The sequence below is a fragment of the Musa acuminata genome, chromosome BXJ2-5 (genome assembly GCF_036884655.1).
Source record: "Musa acuminata AAA Group cultivar baxijiao chromosome BXJ2-5, Cavendish_Baxijiao_AAA, whole genome shotgun sequence".
NCBI classification, from domain to species: Eukaryota; Viridiplantae; Streptophyta; class Magnoliopsida; order Zingiberales; family Musaceae; genus Musa; species Musa acuminata.
This window is the reverse complement of record NC_088342.1, coordinates 6,351,815-6,365,218: the sequence shown is the minus strand read 5'-3', so window position 1 is coordinate 6,365,218 and position 13,404 is coordinate 6,351,815. Positions and strand designations below refer to the sequence as shown.

The 13,404-nt window shown below is 43.9% G+C and overlaps 1 protein-coding gene across 2 annotated transcripts; it reads left to right on the top strand.

The window, feature by feature from the left end:
* The first annotated feature begins 7,706 nt into the window (after positions 1 to 7,706).
* Positions 7,707 to 13,218, top strand: LOC135612254 (BEL1-like homeodomain protein 4). Of its 2 annotated transcripts, none has more exons than XM_065108327.1 (6): positions 7,707 to 8,002; positions 8,099 to 8,441; positions 8,690 to 9,958; positions 10,932 to 11,317; positions 12,004 to 12,081; positions 12,462 to 13,218. In XM_065108327.1, exons 3-6 carry the CDS (start codon positions 8,741 to 8,743, stop codon positions 12,652 to 12,654), a joined length of 1,875 nt encoding a protein of 624 aa, XP_064964399.1. In that variant the 5' UTR covers positions 7,707 to 8,002; positions 8,099 to 8,441; positions 8,690 to 8,740; the 3' UTR covers positions 12,655 to 13,218. The 2 variants fall into 2 exon arrangements, with proteins under 2 accessions (XP_064964399.1, XP_064964398.1); XM_065108326.1 differs by having other exon boundaries at positions 7,714 to 8,002; positions 12,021 to 12,081.
* Positions 13,219 to 13,404: the final 186 nt, after the last annotated feature.

Here is a 13,404-nt window from a genome sequence, read left to right as displayed (position 1 = left end):
GTCGTCGTCGTCGGCGTCGTCGTTTTGAGTTAATACGAACATTAGTATCAGTATAATCGAAGGAAGGAATCGAGGAAATAAGATTAGATCGAGTTGTGTAGCTCGGAAACCGAAGCCACTGCTTTGTGTCTGTTTCTGTTCTACCGTTGGCCTTCCGATTGAAGGTGGGAGCTGAAGCATGGACGATGGAGAATGCACATGACAACAATCTCATCAACATGCAGACAAGCCAGAAGTGGACAATGGCATCTCAGCCCACATCAACTTTCATGTGATACCAAAACCAGAGCTTGTCCAAGCTCCTAACGTTTCGAATGCTGGTGATTCCTTCAGGTCTCTGTCAAACTGCGAGCCTACAGCAATGCCCTACCCTGAATCAAAAGATCTGTGAGTCCCAAACCTAAGAGAGAGAGAGAGAGAGAGAGAGAGAGAGAGACAGAGAGGAGGGGCGGGTTGGGACAAAGGACAAGGCGGGCTGGTCCTCATGCTCTGAGAGAGATGAAAGAGAGGAAGGGTCCCCATGCGCCTGTAGCTCCGATGAACAGTAGCAGCAGCAGGAAACCCCACCCTGACCTGCTCAAAACTCTGCCGCAGCGAATGCCCCACCACGGCCTGGCTCCGTTCATGCCGCGCCAAGCGCCTGGGCAATCATGGCCGGGCTCCCGGTGTGGACCATGCACCCGCGGCGTCGGGACCGCTAGCTGAGGCCATATGGCCTCGGTCATCCCTGTCGGCGGTGCCCACCGCGACCCGCGCATCGATCGATGTCTGGATCGCCACCAGTCGTGTTGAACTCGATCACTGTCTTTATCAACCTGGCCATTGCTTAAAAGGGTCTCTCTGCACCAATCACTGACTCTGCTCAATATTCCTTCTGCTTCCCTCTTGTCACCGGAGGAAATGTGGTAGAGAGAGAGAGAGAGAGAAGGCGGGGTTGCTGAGTCATCCCTGTGCAGGCTACAGACTGCGGGAGGGGGCCATGCATGCATCAGAGGAATGTTGCTTTGAGTCTTTAAAGTACTCTGAGTAGAAAATGACTGACTAGGGAGGATGCTGCTACTACATGTCAATTCTCGAGTATAATCCCCAGTGAATTGTTGTCAGAGTCACAAGGCAGCTACTTGATGATATGGAACTCAATCAATGGTTTCCAACAAACCCAAACATGTATAGTTTTGGCCATGCCCATTGTACACCTCTACCAGGATGGTTCATAAGATTTGAGGGTTCATGAGCAAGAAGAAGAAGAAGAAGAAGAAGAAGAAGAAGAAGAAGGAGGAGGCTACATTGCATGTGACATAGCTTGTCACACTTCAAAGTGTACCAGCCTTTCAAGTCGTCCAATGATTGGGTGTGTAGCAGTGGCCACTGGCGATGAGATTATTAACATCAAGTGCTGCAGAGAGATGACAGGAGGGGCAAATGGGTGAGACATCCACTTTACATAAAGTGATAAAGTTGAGCCGATCAATCATTCATTCCTCCATGTTTGAGATGCACTACACAGGTCCCAACTAATCCCTCCATGAAGAGAATGCAAGAGCACTTCAGAAACAACTCTGAATTACCATTTGAAGGAGCTGTTTTCCAGCTATGTGTCGTATTCAAAGTCAGTGCAGAAGCTGATGAATGTGATGATCTCAAGTATCTTTTCACATGAAGCAACCTGTGGTGCTTTGTCATCCAATGGCATTATTCATGAAGCAATTATATATACTATTCAGAGTCATTTTCCTTTGAACTCTCATTACAAGTTACTATATATACCTTGCAACACAAGAGCTTCTGATGTGATATTGTATATTGTGTTGGGAAGATCCCTACAAAGTTCCTCCCTCTACAAGATTCATTTATGTGATGTCATTGACATCGAAGAAGAAAGGAAGTGCCTCTCTCTTTTTCTTACTGCGCTCCATGGATTATGCATCAAATAACAAAAGCATGGGTGTCGACTTCAACCTTCATATCAATGGAGGAGTATAGGCTGAGTCATGGAGCCAAAGTTTGGTGAGGAGGTTGGTCAGTCACGAGCCTTTGGAACCAAGTAAAATATATGGTGTTGGCATTTATATACATTATATGCGGATGCATTGTATATATTGGATGCAACATCAAAGGCACCACTTGGGGTGGACAAAAAGGCAGTAGGTGAGGAGGGGAATATTTTACTCACAAGCAAACAAGCTTTGGGGGGATAAGATGCACTGTTGTGATTTCATAGGATTTTTTTTTACCTCATCCAATTCTATTAGTCCCTCAATACAAAACAATGTGTATTAGAAACTAAAAAGAAAAGCTAGGGTTGTCCTATTCTAAACTTATCAAATGTGATGTTGTATCAACCAAGCATTTGTCCAATTCTAGGTGTCTACCTATGACCAACAATTTCACAGTTAAATATTTCGATGATTTCATGGTATATAGTCGGATCTTGAAGGAATATATATTACTCAAATCAATTTTTGTTGTCTAAAGTTTATAAGTGATCTATAACTAAGCGGTTCATTCAATGTATACTATCTTACCATATGATTAGCCGAATAGAAAATTGGGTATAATGTTAACTTACGATAATTATACTTTTGTGAGCACTAAAATCATAAATTTAGAGATGCAAGTGAACTTTACCAAATCTACTTGGCACTTTTAGTTCGGTATATTAGCCAAGTACCTCATGCGATCGATACGATGAGCAACGATATTAACAATAATATTCTAATTCGATTGGCTCTTTATGTTCGTCTAAAAATTTCATAAAACCATCCTCTTTCTCTTATTTCCTTATTTCTCTTTCAATATGTAATTCACTTATGAATATTCTGTAAATCAAAAGTATAATATAACATAGTGATACCGTAAATAAAAAATAATATATGTTTTTCTTTTATCATTCTTTAAATTCCAAGTAAAGAAAAAGAAAAGTTGCTATTATAGCTTAGTCGTATCCCGTTCATGTGTTCATGGAGGGAAAAGGGATTGATCCATCAGATACCAACAAATTAATGGAGGCAGAGGATCCAAGGTGCTTTGGCTTTCGCAGGATGGAGAGACGAGGACAGGCCATAAAAGGCCCTGCCGAAAGGTTAATGGCAATACAAGATATACACACATGAGATCATACCATAAAGTTGTACAGAAGACTGCTACTGCCACTCACAATCTGTCATTTCACAACGCTTGAGTGCACTTTGATCTTTGAGGTTCTCTCTTTCTGTGCTCTGTGTGTGTGATTTGTGTCATGTTTGACTTGCAAAACACTGCTTTTTCACTAGTCTTCCCCTTCCTTTGTTTCTGTTCTTATTTCTCTTTCTTTGTTCTCCCAAGAAGTGACACCAGATGCTGTAGCTATCTTTATCATCAGTTGCAGCTCGACCTGATCTTGTTCTCATGTCATTTCTTTCTTGTGTCCTTTGTCAGGGGGATGAACTTAAGCTACAGTAAACATGGGGAGCTTAATCATGCATGACCACACACGATAGACAACACCCCTATCTCTCTCTCTCTCTCTGCATGTATCAATTCAGAAAGGGTACTCCTCTCCATCTGTCTCTGTGTTCATGTAGTATCACTTCACGAAGAATGACTGTGTTTTATCACTTGACTTGGAGATGGATACTAAGAACTACCACCGAGTGAAAGACGATTAATCGGTGTTGCCATTGCTTTTGCTTTCTTTCAAGGCCAGCAACAAATTGACATGCAGTGATGTGTGCATCTACAGGCCTTGAACATGACATCTGAACTAACAGCGACTGCTCTCCTTTGTTTGCTCCACATGTAATATGGTCCCAGAAATGGAGAAAGCTTATCAAGAACATCCATGATTGGATGTTCTATGCATCTGAGGAAAACTTACATGTAATTAAACCTACATTTTGAGATTGTTCAGAAGGATCAAAGAAGAAAGAAGAGCATGAATACCGTAACTCTGATTTTTTATTTTTTGTAGGATGAAGAAAGGTGCAAGTTGCAGTCAGACTCCTTGTCAGGATAGGGGAGCTGAAATGACAGAAAGATTCTGAGTGCGGGGCTCTCGGATCACAATATGGATTCCTGCTTTGGCCACTTGTGTGCCATTTCTTATACTCGTATCATACTTTTCTTACTGCTTCCTTCTTTTTGAGGCCCGGAAAGTGATGGATTGATGAGACTCATTTTGATGCTTCCTCGTACCAACCTTTCTTTTCTTTTCTTTTCTTTTTTTTTTTCTCATAAATAATATTATATCTCTTTGTTAGAGAGAGAAAAATGACATACAAACTTTGGAAAAATGTTCTCATGTCATACTTTTTTTTTTTTTTATCGAAATCCGATAGGAAACAATTCTATCCGTCTCAGAGTATATCAAAAATCTAAATTTGAAGGATAAAAATTCTTCTAAAGACTCAAACATATATGAGATCTTATGATCATCCATAATAAATATTAGATATAAAATACGCGACAATATTCAAAATTTACCATAGAGCAAGATACTATTTGCTTATGATATCCACCGTCGTCATAGATTCTATCTCGATGTTAACTCAACGAAGCTCATCCTCATAAGTCAAGCGTAATCGTTACAAGCTAGTTTTCGTCTCGCAATAATTATTGTCGCACTTCCGAAGATACCTACCTACAACCTTAAAAAATAACAGAAGCATTATCGTGTCTAGCAACGAAGCTGATATCACTATCACAATCATGATTCCAAGAACCATCAGAATTTAATTTGATCCAGCAAAGAGTTGAATTTTCTCATTTAACAAGCCAAGGATAATAAATAACATTTCCTGTATATTCTATTGACTTCATTCTAGCATGAATGAATGTATGAGACAATTAAAAATAAATAAATAAAAATTACAAGGCATTAAATTATTAAAAATAGCATCGTTATGAGCACCCCATAAAACCCATAAATCTGTACCAATAAACCCTCACACTAATCCAATTGTAAGACTCATGAAGGTGCAATGAAATAGATGGATTACTCACATCTGATAGAGTTCAAAAGAAGTCTCATAGTAAATAGACTATTATCATAAGGAAATTAAGATGAAATCGATCTCGAGATAATGCGGACCCATACGATCGTGAATCGTTGCATCAATCATGCGATCTAGAATTTAAATAAACATCTTCAACTTTCCTTTGGAAATTATGAGAATTCTTGCATTTATGTATAAAGAGGGTGATTGATGTTCGAAGATAAATATCAATTGATGGGGAAAGAATATTCGACACCAATCAAATACTGATGCATACCCACATCGACATAGGTTGCTCAAGAGGATATCAAATCCTCCACAAGAAACCCTCGAAGAGACTCCTAACCCAATCAAACTCAACCTTCATCGAACTCACAGACATCACAAGATTCTCTCGATGTTGTCCCATAGACAACTAGAAATATGATCACGACATGACAAACCGATGAAATCCATCGGCTCCATCCATTATCACACGAACGAACGATCAATTATCGCAAGTTGGAGATTTGGTGTCATGGATTGTTGGATGGATGCGATGAGCAATCAAAAAGCAAGAGGGCATGTGCTTCCAAAATTGTTGGAGCCCACTCAGAGATTCCTCATGTCTCCTTTCCATTCCTCTTCTATTACCAATACTTTCACCGATAATAACAATCATAGCTAATACACACTTTTGCTTCTTTTTTCCTTCTTCTCGTCTTTCCTTTTCCTTAGAAATATAATGCCGTCAATAATTGAAGTTAGTTTTAATCGTATTATTGCACGATAAACTTGCAAGAGCATAGCAAATTAGTCAACCAATCATATCAAAAGATACGACTCCAATAATATAAAGGAATTATGAAAAGGATAAAAAATACCAAGTATGTCCCGAAACAACCTACATCATCTTCTGTGCGTCATTCCATCGAACATGTCTTTTATTTTAGTGGTGACATATGATAAAAATAAGATTTTTAGTTTTATCAAAAAAATTAAAAGGTGCGGTAACGATGGATATTATTTGCACCTTAGGATCTAATGGGTCGATAAAATGGATCAAATGCAATTGTATACACTAAAAGTATTGGTTTGATGATAGTATGTTAGAATCATTTATCAAGAATTAAGGGTTTAAAATTTTATCTGGTATATTTTTTGAATGTGTTGATTAACTAAGAACCATGACAAATTATAATAATATCCTATATGGCCTTTTGGTTTTTTGAACTTTGAAAGAATATGGCCCTTTTTCTGAATTTTGAAAGAACATAGGAGAGATAGAAACCAAAAAAAAAAAGGTTGATACACAAATTACCAAATTTTCCATAGAAGCTTCTAAGTAGGACACCTTGATTGCATGTGACATCCCATGAGAAATGAACTATTAGTCAAATTGTCAAGGAATTCAAAAGTTGACTTGGTGGTTGTCAAAATTTTGAATATATATATATGGGAAATGAAACTTTTCTCCTAACAGCTATGAGGTAGCAAAATGCGATTGATTTTTGAGTCACTAAAAATAATCCTTTCATTGGTCCTCTACGGACATCGTAATGGTCGAAGTTTCATGTATATTTCTTCATCCATTGTTTTATACATACGAGAAGTGATATGATGATAGACATAGAAGATTTTTTTTCTCCAAGAAATAAATGAGAAGATGAGGTGCAAGTTAGGCTAGTTGGGGACTTTGGCACTGTACAAATAAGCTACATGAAGTGGGCACCTACAATCATCATCCACTCCCTTGCTAGCAATTAAATATGAACAGGAGATGTGGGCTCCTCAGAAGGAGAAAAAAAGGGGTTTGGAGAGTCTACACCATCACTCCTTTGGCATGTGATTAAGGAGATGCTGAGAGGGATGTGATGATGATGTTGATGGTGGTGGGAGGGTTGGCTAGTGCTGTGGTGGTCCTCTCATGGATTAATTGGTGAGTGTGTGTATGTGTGTGTGTTTTCATTACAAAGATAAGACTCAGAAACAAGAGGAACAGAGAGAGAGAGAGAGAGAGAGAGAGAGAGAGAGAACACATCCACACACACACAGTCTCATTTCCTACTTGTTATGCATCACAAGTGTGCACAGAGTTGAAGCATCGAGAGAAGGATTGGTAGAGAAGTTATGGTCCAAATTTCACCTGCAGAAAATAATGGGGTATATATTTCCTACACCTGAGCAGTTCTATGGTGCCATCTCCCCTCTTTGTCAAGTTGATGCTACTGTAACCATCGTCAGATCTGGTTGCTACAGATTGGGAGGTATAAGAATTGCTCCACTCGAAGAGATTGGTGGAGATGATGAACTCACTGTATGTGATGTAGATGCAGATGGATTCAGTGAACTGCTACTGTTCATGTGGACTGGCGAGAGAGACGATCCAAGGAAGAAAGAGTTGGTGCAGTAGCGATGGCCAGATCACAGTTGTAGAATATGGTGTGTCAACACGGTGTTGGATCATGGCCTGTGTTACAGGCGATCACCGACAGAATACGCGGCCACCGTCGCGCCAGGACCACCTCAATCCGGCCGACCGATGCCCATCCGATGGCCACGGCCATCATCAAGTTCAAATCATCTTTAGGCCATATGCCAAACCCCCTTTTATGGTTGGTACTCACAACCTTATCTCCTTTATACTGGGCCTCAAATGCAGGTAGAGCAATGGCGGAATTGCCCTCTCTCTCTCTCTCTCTCTCTCTCTCTCTCTCTCTCTCTCTCTCTGCTTCCTCACGCATCTCAACCTGGTACCAACTGGTGACTAACTTTAGGCATTTAACTGCTTGCTATAGCTCCTCCTCCTCCCCCCCAACTCTACCTACAGACATGATCAATATGCATGAGGAGAGAGCCGTAATTAGATTCTGCTTGTCTTGGTAGTTCATCTCAAGACTGGCATGCGGGTTGCCACGGCAACCACTTCAGTTGCATTAATCAACTGGAGAAGATCGGTGGGTTTTCATGAAGCATGCACGGAGAAGGAGGCTCAAGTGGTCATTTACCATTTGAAGTGGGAGTCAATTGGGAGGAAAAGAAAAGAGGAGGTCTCCTCCTTTTGTTTTTTGTTTTCTCCTTTCTTCTTTCCCTCATTTCTTCTCGTTCACAAGCCTCCCTCTCAAATTATTGCTTCTTTCTTATAGGAAGAGTTAAAGATAAGGAGTTGTCCATAGAGGAGGAGAGGATCGGAACAGCCGACTTTTATCTTGCGTCTGTCTGCTACCAGCCTCCATTCTATTTTCTATTTTCTTTCTCTCTCTCTCTCTCTCTCCATCTTCTCTTTCAGAAGGCGATTGGAGAAGGGAGAGTCAGAGCCGAAGGAAGAGAGAGAGAGAGAGAGAGAGAGAGAGAGAGAGAGAGGAGGGGGACAAGAGCGACAAAGCTGGAGGTGGTGTGGAAGAAGAAGCTTTCAGTCTCACAGGAAGACAATGATGTCTTCTGGGTCTAAAGCTCTCCTCCTGATCTCCACCCAACAACAACTTATAGGTAACAACCTATATCTCTTCAGCACCAAACACAAACACCACCACCTTGTAATAAAGAAGACTCAACAAGGAAAGGAAAAGAAAAGAACAAAAAAAATAGAGAGAGAGAGAGAGAGAGAGAGAGAGAGATCATAAATAACTGTGTGAATTCCTTCCCTGCTTTCTTCAAGTCTCCAAATATTTTATATGTTTCTTCCTTTTATTGCGCGTAACAAGATGGGTGGGTGTCTGCTTTATATTGATCTGCAGCTAACATAGGGTGAATTGGGCTTCCATGATGATGAAGAAAGAGACACCGGCATGGGAATAGCGACGCAGCCATCTCAGCCCGCCTGCGCCTACCTCAGCCCGCCCAAGTCCGCCTACAGACCCCTCGCCGGGCATATTCCACCTACGTCTATGTCCCAAGGCTACCACCAAAGCCTCTTCAGCTTCTCCGATGGGTTCGGCCGGTCCATAAGCCAAGAGCAGCAGCAGCACATCGCGCAACAGAGCCGGAGAGATAAGCTAAGGGTGCAAGGATTCGACGCTGCTGGTAACCCTCTCGTTCCGATCGATGAGGAAGGCGAGGTGGCCGGCATCTACGAGCCCGCTAGCGTCGGAGCCAGCAACATGTTATCGGACATGTTCAATTTCTCGGCAGCAGCACCGTCGGCCACCGAGCTGCTCGCTAGCCAGATATCCGGCGGCTACCGCCTCCCGCCGAGGCCAACAGCGGTGGGTAGCTTCCCGGCCGATTGGTACGGAGGCCGTCAAGGAGTGGTACTGGGAGGTAACAGCGGTTTGAGCTCAATTGGTGAATCGACGTCGAAGCACCACCATGATGGCGGCCAGCAACATCCGTTGATGGGCTTGAACGCCGACTCGGCTGCTGCGATGCAGCTTTTTCTGATGAATCCACCACAGCCAGCGCCGCCGCCGCCACAACCGAGGTCTCCCTCTCCACCTCCACAAGCGGCTCCTCCCACACTCCACCACCACCACCACCACCATCCCCAGTCCTTCGGAGGAGAGGCGTCCTTTGGTGGAGGGCCAGTAGAAGGAAAAGGGCTCTCCTTGTCGTTGTCTTCATCTCTGCAACAGTTTGACATGGCCAAAGCTGATGAGCTAAAACTCCGGGAAGGGATGCTGTACTTTAACAACCAGCAGCAGCAGCATCCAACATCACACTTGCAAGGCCATGGTGAGCCGGCGCACATGGGCTACGGCGCCATGGCCGCAGTGAACGTGCTCAGGAACTCCAAGTACGCCAGGGCGGCGCAGCAGCTCTTGGAGGAGTTCTGCAGCGTGGGGAGAGGCCAGTCGAAGGCGACTAGGGTAGGCCGGCAACGAGGTGGAGGCTCTTCCAACCCTGACGTTAACCCTAGTGCCGCTGGCGCTGGCGCTGCCGGTGGTGGTGCTTCCACTTCAGCTGCTGCATCTTCTTCTTCCTCCAAACCAGACATCACTACCTTGTCTTCTGCAGATAAATTTGAGTACCAGAGGAAGAAAGCCAAGCTTATCTCGATGCTTGATGAGGCACGTATCACTCTCTCCCTCTCTCTTACTTCCATCTCCTCTTACACAAAATTCTTACCTTTACCAAGCCTTCTCTTCTTGCTGATTTCTTTCTCATCGAGAGGCCACCAAATATGTTATTTTGTGTTCAGGTAGCAACAAAAGATAAATGTGCTAATTAATTGTCCAGTCATTTTTGAGAGCATCTCCTCCATAGTGCTTGTTGTACTTCAGATTCATTCTTTTCTCCAACACAGATCATTACAGTTGCATTTGATTTGGGAAATCGCCTTCTCTGGTACTTTTCTTGGTTTACCACCATCACCACATGCAAATGCTTGTGTTGTGGTGTTCCGATTCCAAAAGATTCATTACCCATCACGGTAACACTGCACACCAACCAAACCGGTGTTGACTTTGTGGTTGTGGTGTTTCTATTGGTAGAGAGAGAGAGAGAGAGAGAGAGAGAGAGAGAGAGAGACTTTCTATACATATTGCTACAATATGTATTCTTCCAAGTAACGATCCTTGTAATGTGCTGTGAGTGGCTTATGGCATTGGGTTGCTGCACTGTCCTCATGCAGCCCTTACATTTGGCTTAGCAGCTTTACCAAAGATCTAAGCGTTTTGGCAGTCTTGATATCATCTACTCGTCCCTCACCTTTCTTGGAAGGCCAGTGAGCCGACACCCAGGTGCAGAAAAGACATGATTGATCTCCACCAACGTGGCCTAGCTCTCTCTCTCTCTCTCTCTCAAATGACTTCACCCCCTCCTCCTCTTGTCCATCATTTGTATCAGCCACATGACAGAAAAGGAGAAGAAAATTATTGTCCTCGGTGTTGGGTGTGTTACTACAGCTTATTTAGTTTGGCATGTGTCATTCTTTACACTCCTTTTTGTTGCTTAGCCTTCAATGTAATAGTATCCCACTTTGATCCATGAAACGTAAGACTCGACGGTATGTATGGTGGTTTACATCTTCCGATGCCGCAGGTGGACAGAAGATACAACCACTACTGCGACCAGATGCAGATGGTGGTGAACTCCTTTGACTCGGTTATGGGCTTCGGAGCGGCGGCGCCTTACACAGCCCTCGCACAGAAGGCCATGTCGCGACACTTCCGGTGCCTCAAGGATGCAATCGCCACACAGCTGAAGCAAACGTGCGAGCTTCTGGGTGACAAAGAGGGCGCGAGCGGCTCCGGCATCACCAAGGGAGAGACGCCGCGCCTCCGCTTTATCGACCAGAACTTACGCCAGCAGCGTGCGTTCCACCAGATGGGGATGATGGAGCAGGAAGCGTGGCGGCCACAGCGCGGCTTGCCGGAGCGCTCCGTCAATATTTTGAGATCTTGGCTTTTCGAGCACTTCCTTCACCCGTACGTCTTCTCACTCTCTCTCACTCTCTCTGCAGATTGATTACCTCTTTCTCTACACTCTGAAACACGTTGACGTCGATGATATCCCTACTCATTGCTTCTTCATCACCCATCTTTTACTAGATATGCATGCCTCAATTTTCCTACTCAAGATTTCTGCATGTAGCTGTACCTCTCTCTCTCTCTCTCTCTCTCTCTCTCTCTCTCTTGAGTTGAGCACGATCGACAGAGCTAACGGTATGAAGCATGAGGCTGCCGCTCTACTCGGTAGCCACGGCATTGAAAGCAGCAACGGGTGGAGTAAATGACCATCACTTTCTGTAATATGGCCTGCTTTTATCAAGAGAGTCAGCAATTAGCAGTAAATGATTAGAGGCTTTCCGTAATCTGAATTCACTTTTATCAATGCCACACCACCGTCCTTAGGTTTATAGTCTTTTACTCCTCACCACATAAAAAAGCTGAGCAAAAGCTTATCCCTTTGCTCCATCCTTTTATAGGGATACCCCAACAGCAGTCCCTTTATGACAGCATTTAGTATCTCCTGTCCTTGCTGCTTTTTCACAGTAAAAAATATAAAGAAATGGTATATATATACATATATATATGTGTTGTTGGTAATTCATGATTGATGAATAGTGATAGTCTGTGTGTGTGTATATGTGCAGTACTGATGTCCTTTTCAGCTTTCTTATGTTATCAGGTACCCTAGTGATGCAGATAAGCATTTGTTGGCACGGCAGACAGGTTTATCCAGAAATCAGGTTTGTCCTCATCTCTCTCAATGATGAAAGAGATTCACCAGCTTTCTCTAAATCCTCGATCAATTACTTGGACACCCAGAATATTAACTCAGCTACCTTCCATGCCCTTTGCTCTCTCTCTCTCTCTCTCTCTCTCTCTCTCTCTAACTTTATTTCAAAGCTTCTCCATTCCTTCACAGTCAAAAGAACCAACCCTATGGAACAGTAAATGTAGCTTTTATCCTTTTTCTTCTTCTCAGCGATCTCAGTTACTTGTGTGATACTAAGCTTTTCCCTCTGAATCTCACTTGAAAACATTAGGTTTTGATGCAACAAACAGCAATCTTGAGAATGCAGACTACATTCATTATCGTACGTGTATAATCTACCGCCTGTTTCAGGTCTCCAACTGGTTCATCAATGCTCGGGTCCGCCTATGGAAGCCCATGGTGGAGGACATGTACCAACAGGAGTTCAAAGAGGAGGGGGAGGAAAGCGAGAAGGGTGAGACGAGCCGCCAAAGAGCACAGTCACCACCACCACCACCATCACAGCAGCAGCAGCAGCAGCAAACACAGCAAGTCCGCAGAGTAGGAGAAGCCAACGCTCCCGCGGAAGGTGACCCCTCCGCGAGCTCGTCTTCCATGAGCAGGCAGCACCACTTCGTCTCCTCCTCCGAGACCCTGCCGCCGGGCGTCGCTTTCTCCCACCACGGCCACTCGAGTGGCGGTAGCGACGATAACGTCCTCATCATGCCGCACGTGCCCGCAAGCGACGTGTACCGGTTCGGGACGACCGCCGGGGCAGCCTCATCGCTTGGGGCACCTGCGCCGGCGAGGTTCGGCACCACAGGCGACGTGTCGCTCACCCTCGGACTACGGCACGCCGGTGGCAATCCGTCGGAGAAGAGCCAGTTCTCGGTTCGGGACTTCGGTGGCTGACAAGAGAGAGAAAGAGGCATCAGGAGATCAACAGCTTCCTTCCTTTAACCAATGTAGCTCTCTTACTCCTCCCCCCACTTTGAAATTATGGAGCAGAACTATAGCAAGAAAAAGACATAGAACTGTGGGTCATAGATTGGTTTTGCAGGCTGTTCTTTCCTACTTCTTTCTAAAATTTTACAGAGACATAATGGTATTGGTGAGATAGTTACTGTGATTTTTATCTCATCTCAAAGTTCATAGTCGTACCACACGAATGTTTGGAATGGTGGTTGACATTGATCTGGAAAATGATTGCCATGCATCAAGAAATGACACCCGACAGTAACCCTGTTGCTTTGGACCATGGCTGAGGGACCATCCCACTAGCGGGCGGACGAGGCAATTGGCACAAGGGTAGAGT